The 18,153-nt window shown below is 44.4% G+C and overlaps 3 protein-coding genes across 3 annotated transcripts; 2 read left to right on the top strand and 1 right to left on the bottom strand.

Moving 5' to 3' along the window:
- Positions 1 to 340: 340 nt before the first annotated feature.
- On the bottom strand, positions 341 to 5,649 carry LOC127766524 (uncharacterized). The gene is given in 6 exon segments (XM_052291583.1): positions 341 to 2,368; positions 2,545 to 2,865; positions 2,956 to 3,199; positions 3,915 to 3,965; positions 4,083 to 4,897; positions 4,900 to 5,649. Coding segments are annotated over 2 exon segments (759 nt in total). The 5' UTR covers positions 5,441 to 5,649; the 3' UTR covers positions 341 to 2,368; positions 2,545 to 2,865; positions 2,956 to 3,199; positions 3,915 to 3,965; positions 4,083 to 4,679.
- A 450-nt stretch (positions 5,650 to 6,099) lies between these two features.
- LOC127765433 (uncharacterized) lies at positions 6,100 to 7,352 on the top strand. Its single transcript, XM_052290337.1, has 2 exons — positions 6,100 to 6,887; positions 6,989 to 7,352. The coding sequence occupies exons 1-2, from the start codon at positions 6,258 to 6,260 to the stop codon at positions 7,073 to 7,075; spliced, it is 717 nt and encodes a 238-aa protein (XP_052146297.1). The 5' UTR covers positions 6,100 to 6,257; the 3' UTR covers positions 7,076 to 7,352.
- A 5,280-nt stretch (positions 7,353 to 12,632) lies between these two features.
- On the top strand, positions 12,633 to 17,873 carry LOC127767723 (vacuolar protein sorting-associated protein 9A). Its single transcript, XM_052293157.1, has 5 exons — positions 12,633 to 12,945; positions 13,843 to 13,990; positions 14,975 to 15,145; positions 15,528 to 15,707; positions 16,636 to 17,873. Exons 1-5 carry the CDS (start codon positions 12,827 to 12,829, stop codon positions 17,458 to 17,460), a joined length of 1,443 nt encoding a protein of 480 aa, XP_052149117.1. The 5' UTR covers positions 12,633 to 12,826; the 3' UTR covers positions 17,461 to 17,873.
- The last annotated feature ends 280 nt before the right edge of the window (positions 17,874 to 18,153 follow it).

Consider the following 18,153-nt stretch of genomic DNA (forward strand, 5'->3'; position numbering starts at 1 on the left):
GAAGTTTTCCTCTATAGTCCTTAAGGAAAAAAAAAGGGGCAAATATCAGTGCTTCACTACAGATAAAAAAAAGCCTGTGTGCTCGAATATTGCTTGAAACAAATTAATTCTGAGGTTTTTTGAACATTTTCACATTTGTGAATATCTTTGCACAGTAAACTTGTTTATCAAAATAAAACAAGAGAGAATCATATATAGATGGACCACTAATTTGTAATATTAAAGTACATTAAGGGTGACGGATTAACTATTGTTGCCTTATTTTTTTAGAGTACTAGAAAGGGTTTGCGCGCTACGGCGCGCAGCAAAAAAAAATTAAACAGAAAATATTACAGAACGATTAGGTGATTAATGCATATACATGTACTCCGTCAGTGATCATTTACATTGATTAAAAAACAACACACTAATATACAAGACAAATAAAGTAGCTGCCTACAGGAAATGGTCCATTTATAAGTTCATGTGCATTCTTCTCTCCTGCTAGTTCAATCCACAACAAAAGCACAGCAGTATGAATGGCAGCTTTGGTCCTGCAAACATGAAATGGTTATACTTATGTCGGACGATATAATGCACATAATAGTTTCGTTATAAAGCAGCACCGACTGAAGAGTGGGAGCACCAAACTAAGTGGATTAAACATAAAAGAATATTTATTATGAAATATAGCACAGTCTCCAGCTCTTATCAGTCAAAATAAATAAGTAAATAAAAGAATATATAATATATATAAATATGTAAGAGCAGCAGGAAAATGATTATCCGTAGGCATCACCATCGTTTGGAAAGCCTTTGTGTCATATTAAACTCTGAAAAGTGCTCTAGAATGACATAAGGCCAACATCCCGTGAGCTGTTTGTTTATAAACAAGTTGCCCGTTAAAAGAGTAAACTATGACTGAAAAAAAAATCATGCTAGCTAGCTACTTACAGGGAAACCAAGATTTGCAACCATTAAAATTAAACCACCATACATAGTACTGTTTAGCAACGATACATATGTATCAGCAAGTATACCTTGCTACGGGGTAGTCACTGAGCACACATAAAACCCCACGTGTAAGGAAGAGAAATTGAATGTAATTCATAGGAGGTCAATTCAGTTTTGGAAAATATGTCGTTTTGGCACGCGTTTCTGTATGGCCACTAATCTTCACATATTAAATAACATTATTTTATATCATATTGTTGGGCTTATGAAAAAATAAAACAATCCAAACATCCAAAACCGAACTGTCACCATAACCAAACCAAATCCGTATATCTAAGGACTGTTGAGCCTAGTAACCTCACATTAGCACAAAAAACTTGTTGGGCAACATAATTGACCTAACAATATATATAGGGAGCTCATCAACAAACAACATTGTGTGACACAATGACCTAAGAGACCAAGAACATACACCTAGGTTTCTATCTAGCATATCCATCAAACAAAAGTTAAGTTGGGAGTGGCTTGTTTTTCACTTAATCTTCATGTATGAATAATGCATAGCTTTAAGTAGAGACAACCATCATGAAGAAAAGATCCATATGGATACAAAAATGTACTGCTAGTAGGAAGTAGTAGGTCATAACACAAGTAAGGGTGGCTTATGGCATAGCGGCATAGCATCTTAAAGCCCCTTTGATTCACAGGATAGGCAAAGCACACGAATAGGAAAAACCCAGGAATAAAAGTGGTGTGCTTCTTTAATTCTACAGGAATAAAAACACAGGAAAAGATAATAGGAGCCCTTCGATAGTGCCATAGGAAAAACAAAGGAAAATTTACAAAGAGGTTATACCTCTTGGTATTTTTCCCATGAAAGTGAAGCATAGGAACATAGTCCTATAAGCCAAAGGGAAACATAGGAAGAAAAATCTGTTGGAATTTGAATCCCATAAAATTCTTTGCCACTCCTAAGAATCAAAAGGGCCCTAACACCGTAAGAAATGTTAGCTGACAGATGCAATAAACCTTTCCTTATGTAATCCATTATTGACATATTTCTTTCAAAAGCAGAGTGAGAGCAGTGACACTGTAACATTACAGCAAATAGTAAATTGCATGATAGATCACCTACAGGAGAGAATGACAGCCCTGAATAATTGTAGCTTTTGTCATCACCTACACAAATACTTCACTTTAATCAGAAGTAAAGAACATTCACAGCCCTCGCGGCAACACCTAGCCATAATGTGGGACCTTATTTTAAGAAAAAATGATATAATAGTCACTAACCAAAACTACTGCACCAAAATCGAAAGCAGTCACAATATGTTGGCAACAAAGAGCCCCACCTTCGGTTTTTTCGGCTAGGTAGCGGGCTTAACTCTCTTATGCTGAATGTACCTTAACTGATGCTTGGTGCAGTCTATTTTCCCTGCACGGAGAAGTAAAGCGATAGAAATGAAATTGCTATGGATCCAGATGTGATACTGAAGAGGCAACCATCTTAAACATCAAAGGGGATAATAAAATATTATCTGGAACTTATGCTAATCAGGTGTGAATGATGCTATGTAAATCCTAACTGGTAATGTAATACGCACTAAACACCTTGTTTCATCTCCAGGGACTATGTGTCTTGTAACTGAATCTGTATATAGCACTGAAAAGTAAGTAAGATTCAGAGGCCCCGCAAAAAAGGTAAGATTCAGAGGCAATGCAACGGCATGAACAAAAAGGGAAAACTGCAATAAGCTAGTATTGGTCAGCAGCAGCACATCCACATGACAGCAAGCATGAGGCAGAGCAAAACAGTACAGAGCAGAGGAGGAAATACATATGGAGGGACGGAGGAGGCTTATTTCCTCAAGGCGATGGAGTTGTCCATGAAGTCTGGGATAACACCCTGACCCTTGCATTGAATCTAGGTACCTGCACAACCAGGCAATAGCAGAAAGGGGAGGAATTGATAAGAATAGCTACATTGCCATAATTGGAAAAAAGAAGCCCTTGACAGACTACCTGCCAGCAAAATTAAAGGTGGAAGCTAATCATTTAATTGCTGCTCCTTGGCAACTCCTGAATCCAATAACCGTGGTGCTGGTGTGTCACCCTGCTGCAGCCCTATTGATGCACTACCATTCCGTGGTCTGGAAGACCAGTGTGGGTCTTGCACCGGCAAAATGAAGAAATATACCAGCAACAAGGCTTTCATTGAAAGCAAGACTGCCATTTTGTCTCATGTGATTCACCTCAGCTTGGATGCCTGAAAGTAGTGTTTGCAATTTTGAAACTTATGTAATACAATCAACGTAGGTTGTATCCATTCTAAAGAAAATCAACCCTGCTTTTTCTTTATGAATGTAGGAAACATGCATGGACTTAATGAAATTCCTTTTTTATGCTGGTTTTAGATGAATTTGTGTTTCACTCTGTTTCAGAACAAAGAATTGCATCACAACAGGCTAAATTTGTTTAGAGCAGTGCAAGAACATGTTTGCAGGAATAGGACCTTGAAGATTGTTGTTGGCAAGATTTCTATATGCAAAATTTGGTCAACAATTGCACAGAATAAAAATAAAGCATACAACATAATTCTTAGACGCGATAAAATTTTTTACAGTTCAAAAAGCTCAAGTTTGCCAAGTTCAGCTGGAATTCGAGCTTTGCACAGGCACAGCTCTTTTCATGATTGTTACAGGGAGGAGGGTTGTCAGTTGATGACAGAAGGTCAGGATTAGTTGCTTTGGAGGTGACAGGCTAATGGTCGCATTTGCTTTAGCACATCTACATCTTTAAGTTTCTATTGAAAAATAGACTTGTGATGGTGATGACAAATTCAATTTCCCTTTAAGTTATTTTGAGACTCCTCCAGTCTTTCCACTATTCATTCATAAAAAACATAAAAGATTGGCATGTGGTAATCCATGGCAAATGATTACAAAACCACAGAACACATCAACCATGAAACTCAAAAGTACCTGCAGAGCTAGTCCATAACCTCCATCAAATTCTTGTTCGAAGAAAAGTAGCTGTAGATAAATATTTGGCAATTGAGAGAATTATAAATAATATTCCAAAATTCAAAAGAGATGCAGAACATAAAAGCTTCAATTCCAGAGCAACCGAAGGAATAATCAACATCATACCTTAAATTTACTTTGTGCGGCTGAGTTGACTCTGACTACAATGCCTGACCGAGCTTGTTCTTCACTTATTGTTACACCATAAAAAAGAGCACACTTCTCGTCAGCCTATAAATAGAAAAATATATGTGGTAGCCATCCCATTATAAACAAGATCATAAAACTGGTAGTGGCGGAACCTTTCCTGGTGCTGATGATCCAACTGGGAGTGATCTCAATGTATCTGTTCCACTTATAGCTTCTTCAAGAACATTCAAGACAAAAGGAGAACTGGAAGGATAAGAACTGAGGGCATGTTCACTTTGATGCCAAAAAAATCCTTACCAAATTTTGACATTGCCGAAATTTTGGCAACTATGCCAAAATTTTGGCAAGATTTCTTATATAGTTACCAAAATTTGGCAGCAAACTAAATGTAGCCACTTTTTTGGCAACTTTACCAAAATTTGGTAATGTTGAAAATGGCATCAAAGTGAACATGCCCTGAACCTTTGTTGCTTAACTCGACCAAATTTTTTGTGTTGACCTAAACCATTGCTGAAAGAATAGAACAGGAAGGAGAGAACTGAATCCTTTCTAATTCTTCATTATACCAAGCTGTCACAGACCATGCGCAGAGGACGTCGGACCCGGATGCTTGAAGGGGACAGGTTTGATGGAGATCTCAACGGCCAACTTCTGCCAATCCGCTTCCTCCATCCTCGCGGGCCGCCCGCTTCTTCTTTCTCCACCGGTCAAACTGTCAGATCCGGCGAGGAATTGAGCTGCCGACCACGGAGCGGCGCCGTAGATTTGGGTAGGAGGGAAGAGTGGAGCGATGGGCAGAGTGGAGGGGGCCGGAGGAGGTGCTGGCAGAGGACGGCGGTGGCCGGAGGACGACGACGCTGGGAGACGGATAGGAGAGAGACGAACGGAGAAGGCTGCCGCCGCTGACAGAAGGGGAGGGAGAAGAAGGGAGGGGACACGGCGACAACAGCAACGACGGGCGCCGCATCTGTCCTCCCTTGTCGCAACCGCCGCCGCCGGCACAAGTGAAGGGAGAAGGAGGAAGGGAGCACCTGTGCCGGCTCCGACGGGCGCCTCGCCCGTCCTGCCCTCGGCGGTGCTGACACAAGGTGAGGTAGGAGGGAGAGGAGAGGGAGTAAAAAGGGGAGGGAAGACATCGGCGTCAGCTCGAACGCGCCATCCGCCCCGACGCCGCCGTGAGGGAAGGGAGAAGAAGGGGGGAGCGGGGAAACCGGCGACGGCTCCAACGCCGCCGCCAAATCGCCGATCGGAAGGGGGAGCGAAAGGGGATCGGGGAGGGCGACGTGGGGAGGGGAGCGCTCGTCGATTCTACGACCAGGTAAGGACGGAACCATCTAGTATACGAACGGCCAGATTTTGTCCACACGTGGGAAACAACGGCTCTGATCAGGTGGACTCAATCAGAAATACTAAAATAACGAGGGATTTTATGCAAAATTCGATGGCGTGGATCGGCTGAGCTCGCGGCAAATCTAGGACTTTTAAGATATCTAGTATACAGAAGACTCCATACTGTGTTCTGCACCTAAGATTGGGCAGCTTTGAGTGCTTTAGCGGCCACATGCTTAAGAAGTCACGTTGCACCGTGCCAGGTTTAAGTTTTTACGTTTTGGAATATAGGGACTGTTTGGTACAGCTCCAACTCCTAAATATTACTTCACGAGTTGAGTCTGGAGTGGAGTTCACAACTCTAGTACATTTTGTGAGAGAGCTTCACCCAACTCTACTCCCAGTTTTGGTGGAGCTGAACTGTTTGGCTGAGCTCCAGCTCCAAGAGAGGTGGAACTGAAACTGTGCCAAACGGACCCATATTATTCCATTATTTTATCCAACAAATCCCAATTTCCCGGTGGAATAAACGGAGCACGACAGGAACGAAGAGAGACAGAAGAAAAAAAAAAAGAAGGGCCCCACCAAATTTACCCCCACTACCGCAACGGCAGTTTCCGTATTCACCTCCCCATACTTTCCCCTCTTCCTCCCCTTCCACCACCACCCCCACCCCCACGAACGCAAACCCCCACAAGTACCAGCTCGCAAATGCTCCATTAGCTCCCGAAATCCAAACCACCCCCCCTCCTCCCCTCACGGGCTCACGGCCTCACCCACCCACCAACCCATCCATCCAACTCCGCGGCGGCGGCGGCGGCGATGACGACCCGATCCAATGGCGAGCACCACCACGGGCCGCCCTCGTACCAGCAGCGGCGCCCGCACTACGGGGGCGGGTACGGCGGCGGGTCGGCCTCGTTCCGCGGCTGCTGCTGCTGCATCTTCCTGCTGCTCACCTTCCTGGCCCTCCTCGCGCTGGCCGTCGCGCTCGTCGTGGTGCTGGTGGTGAAGCCGCGGAAGCCGCAGTTCGACCTCAACCAGGTGTCCGTCCAGTACCTCCTCGTCACCCCGCCGTCCTCCGCCGCCTCCGCCGTGGGGGGGACCGTGGCCGCCGCGGTCCCCGCCGCGGCCTACCTCTCCCTCAACATCACGCTCCTCTTCACCGCCGTGAACCCCAACAAGGTCGGCATCCGCTACGGCGCCACGGCGTTCGACGTCATGTACCACGGCGTGCCGCTCGGAGTGGCGGCCGTGCCCGGGTTCGAGCAGCCGGCGCACAGCACCCGCCTGCTCCAGACCCGCGTCATCGTCGACCGCTTCAACGTGCTCCAGGCCGACGCCCAGGACCTCGTCCGCGACGCCGCGATCAGCGACCGCGTCGACCTCCGCATCACCGGCGACGTCGGCGCCAAGATCCTCGTGCTCGGCTTCTCCTCCCCAAAAGTCCAGGTAAACCCCACCCCGCCCAAACCCAACTTCCCCCTACCTCCGCCGCAAGCGGCCGATTACGCGCGACCTGATCGTGAAAGCTGCGTGTGAACGAACCTCAGGTGTCGGTGGATTGCGCGATCGCCATCAGTCCGAGGAGGCAGTCACTGACATACAAGCAATGTGGCGTGGATGGCCTAAGCGTCTAGCAGCAGCAACCAACCACCACACCATCGCAGCAACAGCAGCGGCAGCAGAAGAAGAAGAAGGATGCAGAAGGCTTAATCTAATGGAGATAGATAAGTGGATGTGACCCGTGTTTGTCGATTCTAATCTCTCTTTCTCTATCTAATCCTGGGTTCCGATTCCTGTACGTGGGGGGTAAATTTTGAGCTCTCTCACCTCACCCTAGAGGAGGAGGTCGCCGCTGATTTTTGTGAATTACTGTCCGGTAATTATCACTATCGCCCAATTCGCCATGGTCAATTCCTTCATCTTTCTTCATCGTTCTCAATTACTTAGGGGCAAAGGGAAGTGGTGGGAGCGAGCGAGCGAGCGGGTGGGATCTGTCACCTGTCCGCTTTCCGCTCGGTTATCTTCTCCCCTTGTTCGTGTCCGTTTGCCCGTTTGGTGCGTATGCCATTGTTTCGGCGTGGTGTTTATTCGTTTCGGCTCGGAGTTGGTGGGACTCCGCTGTCCGGTGCACGCTGCCACGGCCGCACGCCCATGCCCATGTCCTCCCCTGGGTAATCTGGCTGGCTCAGCCGGCAGCGGCGCCGCGGCATGGAGACGAACGAGTTAGGGCGTGTGGCCGTGTGGATGGTCAGTAACTTTCGTGGTGGTGACCGGTGGTAGTGGTGGGGACGGAGGTGTACTCGAGAATTTACGGTTACCTGGAAATGAGGGGCGTGGGTTAGGCGATAAACCATTTGTAAATGCAGACCTGCAGAGTTGCGGAAGAACGTTTTGGAGAAGGAACGTGGCCCTTCCGTGTTGTGTCGAGTGTCAGACGGCAGGAATATACCGTAGAGTAGTCCTCATGCCGACTGGAGAGTGTCTTGAACCTGGTTATAAAGGTTTGGTTAGTTGGGGAAAAGGAAATTTTTATGTGTCACATCGAACGTTTGACCGGATGTTGGAAGGAGTTTTCGGACATGAATGAAAAAACTAATATCAAAACTAGCCTGGAAACCGCGAGACGAATCTTTTGAGACTAATTAAGCCGTTATTAGTACGTGTAGGTTACTGTAGCACTTATGGCTAATCACGGACTAATTAGGTTTAAAAGATTCGTTTCGCGATTTCCTCCATAACTATGCAATTAGTTTTTCTTTTTATCTATATTTAATGCTTCATGCATGTGTCTAAAGATTCGATGTGATGTTTTTGAGAAAAATTTTTAGGGAACTAAACGGGCCCTAAATTAGTATCTGAGTTAGTGACTTGAACCTGGTTAAATTAGTACAAATCTCGGTTTGCACATGGCTTGGCAGTTCTTGTTTTGATTCCTCAATAACTCTGGTGCACGAACGTGTTATCTTCCCGAATTTTAAACCGTGCTGTCCTGGAATTTATTGGTTGGTAGAAGGATTCTCGAAGTTCAATCTTGGTACTAGTAGATCCTTTTATCGAATCGAAATCTTGCCACAGTTGGACACTCGGAGGTTTATAATGGAGTGCATTGATTCGCTATTTGTAAGTAGCCTAAGTTTTCTCTGTTAATCCTAAGTCAATATTCTTGGACTTTATATACTTTTTCCTCAGTGTACTTCTAGCTACCATATTCGTGTAAACAGGTGGGTCTCCGGACACAGCACCGGGTTTGGACTTCCCAGGCTTAACGTAAGTGTTGTAATTAGCTAAATTGAATCTCGGTTTTCTTGACTTAAACTATCACAAGTGGCTGCTTTCACAATCCGTTGATAGCGGCCAGTGCGAGATTACGTTGGTACGTTGCGGCAGGCCGTCGTAGTCGTGAAATGCATCTGCTCCTCGCTGGGGCCAGTTTTTTTTTTTCTTTTGTGTCCCTTCCGTTGAGTTCCCTTGACGTTTTTGCCTTCTGATTTGGTGTGTAGCGACAATCATTGCTGACCTAACCCGAGACTCGCGAGCTACCGTAACCTCGCCGTTTCCTACGTCGCCGGGCCTGCACGTGTGCGTCACAGGCTCATAAATCATCGCCACGGCCTCGGATTTTTTTTCTACGTTAGCCTGCCTTTCGCTGTTGCCATTGCCCATTGGAACTTTCGTAAGATGGATTTTTGAGTCCGTTTATCCGTCGAAGAAGCTGTACTCCCTTCGTCCCACATAATACAAGGGATTATAATACAAGGGATTTTAAGTTTCTGCATATACATAATATAAGGTTATACTGTTTGACCACTCGTCTTATTAAAAAAAATTATGCAAATGTAAAAAATAAAAAGTTGTGTTTAAAGTACTTTGAATAATAAAGTAAGTAAAAATAATAATAATTCTAAATTTATTTTAATAAGATGAGTGGTCAAATAGTGCAAACAAAAATTTAAAATCTCTTGTATTATATAAGAGATTTGCTATTGTCCAGCACTTGGTACCCCAAGGTACTAGTACCACCAGGTACTGAAATAAATCTGGCCATCCAATGTTTAGGGGTAGGATTGGGAATGAGTAAAAATCTCTTCCAATATTGAGTCAATTAATCTTGTTCCTGAGTTCTTCGTCAAAAAAGAAAAATTCTCATTCTTCGACCCCGCTACATGCTTGCGTCCATTGTTTCCTCCCTCATATGCGCGTCTTTGCAGTTCTTCCTTGCCGCCGGTGCCGCCGCCTGGTCTGACGACTCGCCGCTGCTGGCGTGGTGCTTAATCCGACAACTCCACGACCAATTCGCTGCCTCGGCCGCCAACACCCCCGCTGCTACCGTGGCACCTGGTATGACCTCTCCACGGCCACTTTGCCGTCGCGGCCGGCAACGCCCCTACCGCCACCGCAGCCGCCCGCCATGGCCATCGACGCCAAGACTGGATCTCACAGAGTCGCAGGCCACACATGCCGCACACGGCCGCGGATCCCGCAGCCCTGCCGTCGACGCCGGGATCGGATCTCGCAACACGTCGTCGTCGACGCTAGCCCTGTGACACACCCCGATGCTCGCCACCACCGTCGAAGCTGGGGCTGGATCTCGCAGGCTGCACGCCACCTCGAACCCTTGAACCCCGCAGCTCGCCGTCGCCGCCATCAACGCTGGCCTCAGACCTCGCCGTCCGTCGATGCTGGTCCCGCGGCGCACCTCGCTACCTACCGCCGCTATTGACATCGGGTCTGGAACCCACAGTCTGGTGCCGCCATCAACACCCCACCACGCACCTCGGAGGCCGGCGTCTCGCCCTTACATGCGAAAAGTCTATACTACCCTTCCACCTCTCTTGAAGAAACGGTACCACTATAAGAGCTAATGGTACCGCACGGTACCGAGCAATCTCAACCGTTTGATTTGTCCCAACGGACGGCTAGGATTTGGTACCGCCTTCCTCTGCTGGACGGTAGCAAATCTCATTATATAACGGAGGGAGTAGTAGTGATGAAGAGGACACTGTGCGGTCGGTCGAGTTAGGCTGTCACGGCGCGTGTCACGTCTTGTACAGAGCGGTTGGCGACCACTTCACTCTACTATACGGAGTACTTTGATGTGGTCAATGGCAGTTTCGTTCGTCAATCCGATGCGGTACATGGCACAGAGGAGTACTCCTACTGGTGACTGGTGAACACTGTAGATCACACTGGCCGTCTGGAGTCTGGAGTCTGGACCGCACCAGCAGACATTTTGGGGAATCGTTCGTTGGGCTCCACCGTGCAAGAGATGGTGGAGAAATGTACCGATGCCAGACTGCCAGTGGACACGTAGTGGCTTATTGCTCCCTGATACGTGCAGCGTATCCAATAATCTGCCTGACCTGGAGGCCCTTGGCCTTTTGGAGCTTGTAGTGCGACCATGAGAGGCTGGAGGATTAATGGTAGTGTCAGTTACGCACCAGTTTTCAGTTTGAGCTGATTATAGGAGATTAGGAGTTGGTAGGAGTAGTTGCTAATTGCAACCTGTGCAGGCATTGCTAATTCTGCCTTTATACCTGTGTTGGTTGTTAGTGTTTTGAAGAGCGCTCAAGCTCACTTTGCGATCGGCAGCCTTGCCCCACATATCAAATGCACCGTACTTCATTGTCCATAACTAGCATAATGCACAGGCAGAACAGCTTTCTGGGTCAGGGGTTTGCTTTAAGAAGGTGTTCTTTTTATACTTTGTAGTACATTTCTTCTCGCGGCCGCAGTCGAGTACGCAGTCTGCGCATTTCGTCGTTCTTTCCTCTTCTTTCCACCAACGTAGTATTGCAATTTGCACAGCAAAGCGTGGTGTAAATATTTATAATGAACTTGCCACATCATTGTATCAGTTTGATTAACACCCATTTCTAAAATCATATGGCAGTAGTGGCAGGGAAATTGCTACAGACAGTTTCAGAGCACTGAAAGGATCCCTCGACTTTATCAGATGGTTACGAGCGACGCCATCACTCCATTGTCTGGTGCGCTAGCCGAAGCTGGAGAGCAATTTGAAACTTTACAAAAGGGCACCACTGCTCGCTGATTACAGCAAATGCATTGACCAACTAGTAGAAACTGCCACACACACATGTGGCGAAACGCACAAAGTTACGAGGCCCAGAAGAGCCAAACTGGGTTGAGCAAATGAGCCCACGAGGCTAGTCTACACATCGGACGTGCAGGAATCCACAAAGACCACAACACGGAACTGCTCCAGAGTTATCGCGTGGTTATCATGCGTGGTAACATTTTTAGTTTTTAAAACCACGATACACCTCGTGATAATCGTATGGTTTTTTATAAGCACGCGGTTACTGTGTAACCGTCAAACGGTAGGGTGACGGTAACCTCACCCAAATGGTTTGGCAAGCCTGACTATCTCTCGGCACGGACGCGGAATCCACACCGAACGAGCCTTCCAGCACCTGCATCACATGCTCCCCATGGTTGGTCACAACTTCCTCTGCTGGATGCATCATCATGCTTCCTGCGATCTTGGACAAGTAGCAGCTGCATGTGCGTGGTATTCCTCTTCCCACAATTCCACATCACCTCAATTATTTTTAGCCTTTGAATAATTTATAAAGTATATAAATTACATCTCTTCATATCACCTTAATTGTTTTTAGGTTTTGGATGATTCATCAAGGATATAAATTATATCTCTTCCTCCTAAAAGGCACACCATACAACTCAATTATTTATAACTTATGTATAACCGATAAATGTAAAAAAATAAACACATGAAAAAAACTGTATATAGGTAAGAAAGAAAAAAAATTTAAAAGTCATATCTACTGTATTATCGTATAATTCTCCTGCAGCAACACGCAGGGTACCATCTACTCCCTCCATCTACAAAAGTTACACCTGTTTCACATTTGAGTTTTTCCAAATAAGTTGTTCCTATGTGTAGTCTTTATGCATTGAATGAAGAAATAAATTAAATGTTTTATTAGAACCCAAGAAGTCATCAAAATACGCATTGGTTGCATGCTTTTATTTACTCCTTGATTTTGTAACATCCAAGATAATTTAATTTCTCCTTGATTTTGGTGCCAAAAATAATATGTGTAATTTTGTGGATGGAGGGAGTAGTTAGAAAAAATATTACTGCTACGAGTAATAAATAAAACCTTTGGAAATTCCAAACTAAAAATGTCCTTAAACAGGGCCATCTTTGGTTACGCGGAAGCGCCGTGAGCCACTCCCTTCTCGGCGAGTACGGCTCCGACAAAATAAATCACCGCGCGTCGCCGGGGGCATCCACCGCGGCGACCCTTGACTTCCTCCCCCTTCTCTCCTCCTCCCACAAAACGTGACCGAATCCGGCTGATCCGAGCCCGCCGACCTCCCCGGCTTCCCCCGATCCGGCGACGATGGATGGCGGCGGCGGAGGCGACGCCTTCGGGTCCGCGACCGCGCCGCTGGCCTGGCACGACTTCCTGGAGCGCATGCGCCAGCCCTCCGCCGCCGACTTCGTCAAGTCCATCAAGGGGTTAGCTCCGCCACAAATTTTCGGTGCTAGGCATATGCTCGATCTCAGTTCGTGGTCTAGGGATCCGAGACGGAAAGCGTGTGCCGCGATTGGTTCGTGTTACGCGGCGCGTGTTGGTTCGATAGTGTGTGGTGCGGGGATGGGCGATTTTGCTGGTATAGTGGGGATTTGGGGAGCATTTGGCGTGGGTTCAAGGGGATTACGTTCCCGTGTCCTTCAATATGTGTTAGCAAGGCGATATGACCGATCGCCGTGCCGGTTTTGTGGGGGGAGCTTAATCTAGGGTTGCTGTTTGTCTCTTCGCCTACCTGTTAACCGTCGTCTGTGTAGTTCCGAGGTGAAGTTTAATGCCATTCCTATTTTCTATGTCTAGGGTTACTGCATTTGGATAGATGAGTCGCAGCACAATCGATATAATTGATCAGTGTGCCGGCAATGCAACAATGCGATGTGTGTGGGGGTTGTTTGAGGAAAATTGCATGATCGGTTTATGCACTTTGGGTGAAATATCTACCTTGGATACAGAGCATAGAAGTTAACATGCTTATTTAGAAATACATGAGTTGGGATTTATGCACAGTGGCAATGACACATAGTAGCCAAGGTTGTATCTGGAGATTCAACAGTTGGGAGGACACCATAGTTAATTCTTGACAAATACGCTTTTCTATATGTTAGGCCAGAAGCTGGGAATTTGGAATTAAGGCTTTGTAAACTAGTGAGTTTACTTAATTCTTCTACATGTAGGAGCACGCTTCAGCGCTGCCTTCTTTGCCTTTCTTTTTTTACCTTTTAAAATACTAGATCCAGCATCCATAACTAACCAATACTTGACATTTATGTATGTTTTCGTATGGGAAATACATCATTTATGTTGTTATGTTTCATGTTATACAGCTTTATCGTAACGTTCTCGAACAGAGCTCCTGACCCTGAACATGATAGTGCGGCTGTTCAAGAATTCCTGGAAAATATGGAAGGTGCTTTCAGGGCTCACACCCCCTGGGCTGGAAGTTCTGAAGAAGAACTAGAAAGTGCCGGTGAGGTAATCAATTTCCTTGTTCCGTGGTACTGCTGATATAGTAATATTACATAACTAGAGAGATGAACATCAAAATTGAATTTCAGAGCTCTATGTTCTTGTTGATTACCTGCTTGCAAAGTAAGTCGTTAAATTTGGTTTGTCCAAATGTCTTATGGGTAATTTCCGTATGAACTTTCTATAGATAAGATATGCCTGTGTTCTTTTTATTTTTGGATTTTTAATTGATGTCACTGTGCTATATGAGTATATGATTCTTGATTCGTGGACCATGCTGTCTTTCCTTTTTGACATGATCGGATTAATGCATTGACTAAAATCTGTTAGACAACGGGATGAACTAAACATCCTATTTTGGTTCTACTTTAACATGAGATGAATTATTTCTGTCTTTCATTTTCCAGTTATCCTATTTTCTGGTGACCATGCTTGCTTGCCAAAGATTCAGGCAGTCAATCCATCATGTTATCATAATCTCTGTGTTTAACAGAGATACATAATAAATGCATCTGACTTGTATTTACTCCCATCGGAAATTTGGAATGCACGGCTTCATCAAATTATCTCAGGCATTTTGATTAAGAATGTGTTGGAGTACTAGGAAGGAACTTAGCATCCATTATTGATAGAGAAGAAAATGGTGAGAAAACCTGCGTTAGAAGGGATTCGAACTCAGGCCGGTGCTCTGCTCCTGGCAGCTCCCTGCCAGCCGAGCTAGGTGCCTTTCTTAGACACTTTGATTAAGACTGGCAGTTACGTGGAATTATTAACTTATTCCACTAGTAATGTTGCTGTTTTTAAAGTGCAGTTCAAACTCGATACTTTTAAACTTAAACTCTCCTTTTTCACTCTCGCTCTACCCTTACCTACCGAGTTCCTCTTCATCTTATTGATATATTCCATAAAATGTCATAATGTTTACTTGCATATTCTCCAATATATTTGTCGTTATATCAACATTTGGATTGTCTTGTATTGTGATTTTAGGGCCTTGAGAAATACGTTATGACAAAGCTGTTCAATCGGGTATTTGCTTCTGTCCCGGAAGATGTGAAGAGTGATGAAGAACTTTTTGAGAAGATGTCTTTGTTACAGCAGTTTATACGGCCTGAAAACTTGGATATCAAACCAGAATATCAAAGTGAAACATCATGGCTGGTATGGAAGTTGATTTCCTCTCTTTATACATTTTTAGATTTGTGAAGATCTGTTACAGTGCAGAACCTTTCAATAACATTGAACTACTTGGGTATTGAGGAACCTGTTGAACCTGTCTGTCTGAAGTATATTTATAAACTAATGCTTGCATGTGAATAACATTCTGCCCACTTCTTATATACACTCGCTATTTAGTTTATGGCATTATCATCACAGTAATGCTGCCACTGTCAACCCTAATCTGCGTACTGTGGTCTAATGTCAATTCTTTTTGCTTGCAAGGACCTTAATTAAGGGAATACTTCCAGTGGCATGCATTAACTGGCTCAGTGTTCAAATATATAAATGTTCTTTACTAACATATGTTCCCTTCTTTGTACAGCTTGCACAGAAGGAGCTGCAGAAGATAAACATGTATAAGGCTCCAAGGGATAAGCTTGCTTGCATCCTGAACTGCTGTAAAGTCATCAACAACCTACTTCTAAATGCGTCTATTGTATCAAATGAAAATCCCCCGGGAGCTGATGAATTCCTTCCAGTCCTCATCTATGTTACCATAAAGGTATGATTCACTACTTGTTAAAGTACTGGTTGATGATACAAATGAACCATCAAATATTGACAATATTATATTAAGTTGTTGGTGCTGTATTGGAGAAAGAAAATTTGCCCCCTTTGATATGGCACAGATTAGGTGTCGACTTGATGGTGACTATTTGTGTATCACCTACTCAACTTTGATATTTTCTAGAAAAAATATAAGCCTATTATTGGTGCAGTGGTACGTGATTTGTTGGGCACATTGCCTCTTAATAGAGTTGTCAGTGCGCTGTGCAACCTCATTTACTGTTGCTTCGTATTACTTTTAGTTCCAACTTCTACCTATCTATTATGATGCAGGTTCCATGTCTAATCTAATAGTGAGCGAGTTTTGTACTGAAATAGTTTGCCAGATTTGAGAGCAACCTTGTCATGCACTCATGCCCATCAGTACATGTGCTTAGAGCAACCATGAATCTGTGAACCATCAGTTGGGCATCCCTCCTCTGGCTAGGCACTACATCAGTTTTGATTACAAATGATGGTTAAACTTTCATTACAAACCTAATAGTTGGCATTTGAGTGGTTGTGGACTTGCTTTTGAAAACTGCAGCAAATGACCATAAAGGGCTTAAGATCAGATCATGTACGGTTATCACTTTACTTTTCTCTTCATTACCGGAAAGAGCTTGTCAACTACTGAATGGTAAGAGTTAATGATATTTGTGCTCTTCTAGTTTGGCCTCTCAAGGTATTACGTGCTTCTGGAATTACTGCAGTTAGCCTAAACTACCCTTGCACCGCAATTCAGCATTAGTCGTAGTTTTGTTCTATCATCTGAACTACAATGTTATGATCCTTTTGCCTGAAAATCATCTGTAAAGTGTTTTTATTTGTCTTTTAAATTAAGGTAGCCAAAAGAATTTAAGCAGTAGCTGTTCTTAATGCAGGCAAATCCTCCACAGTTACACTCAAATCTATTATATATACAGCGATACAGACGTCAATCACGGTTGGTGTCAGAAGCTCAGTATTTCTTTACAAACATCTTATCCGCTGAGTCTTTCATCTGGAACATTGATGGGGAATCATTATCAATGGATGAACGAGATTTCCAAAAGAAGATGGACTTGGCAAGGGAACGCTTGTTGGGATTATCAGCTAGCTCAGAGAATCAGGACAACCAAAACAATCTTGATGTACGGGAGCAAAAATCACAAACACTGAAAGCTAGCAGGGATTCTGATGTCAATCTCTCTTTGAAAGATAATTTCCAAGGTCCTGGACTGGAAATGAGAAGGGACAGTGATGCAAGTAGTAACCCAGTTGAGCATGTGCAATCGATTTCTGATTTGGAGAAGAAAGGAGCAGCCGAGCTTCTCAAGGATGATGACTTGAACAAAAAAATTCAAGAGTACCCATTCCTTTTTGCCCGCTCTGGTGATCTGACTGTTGCTGATGTAGAAAACCTTTTAAACTCCTACAAGCAGCTAGTACTAAAGTATGTAGCGCTTTCGCAAGGGATGGGTATCAACCTTGAAAACCCTCCTGTTCAGAGCATGCAAACTGTTTCTGATCTTGTGGAATCTGAGGAGCCTAAAAATGTGAAGAATGCAGTAAATTTCAGCGAAGGAAGCAGCAAAACCAGTGATGACATAAAAAATGATACTCTTTATTCAGAAGTAGACAACACGGGTACCCAACAAACTGCGGTTGACCCAAGTTATCAGAAGGCACAGCAGGATGAAGCATCAGATCAACCTGAACATGCATGAGTTGTTGGTCAAGTATGGTTGGCCGTCGAAATACAGGGAAAACGTTGTCAACGGCGGGTCATTCTCTTATATCAAGGGGTGACAACTGGTTACAGAGAAGTGGGTGCATTGCTGTGCTCCTGAAGCCACAAAATGTAAATGCTGGAAACTAGAATATAGAGATTCAAGTCCCTGGAAACTAGAATATAGAGATTCTCTTATATCAGCGTCGAGGAAGATCAAGATTCATTCTGCTGAAGCAAAGCTCCTTGTCCCGACGTTCGTTCATTGATCCTTTGGTTATGGACTCTTCAAGTTTGATTTTGCGGTTAATACCATTTTGGTAAACCATTTTACTTTTGTAGTTCAAATTAAAATATCCACATGTGAAATTAGATCCAAGAGAAAATGGCATGAAACATAATTTGATCGTCTTCTAGTTGTTGTCTTTAGCTGCTAGTACTAGTGCATACCGATGTTCGTCTTCTACAGATTAGTTATCACCGGTGTTTTGAGCACCTCAACTTCATTTGTTTGGTTTAAATGGACATAATTTCAGGGAACTATTCCTTCCCTGTCGATTCATCGATTCACGTCAGTAGTATAGTATACCTATTCAATGATACATCTATGACAAAAGCGATTGAGATCTACAAAAAGATTTCTATCAATTCTTCTTCTTGCAAAGTTTTGTTTTTGTTTCCAAGTTTTTCT

Source organism: Oryza glaberrima, chromosome 3, assembly GCF_000147395.1.
Source record: "Oryza glaberrima chromosome 3, OglaRS2, whole genome shotgun sequence".
NCBI lineage: Eukaryota > Viridiplantae > Streptophyta > Magnoliopsida > Poales > Poaceae > Oryza > Oryza glaberrima.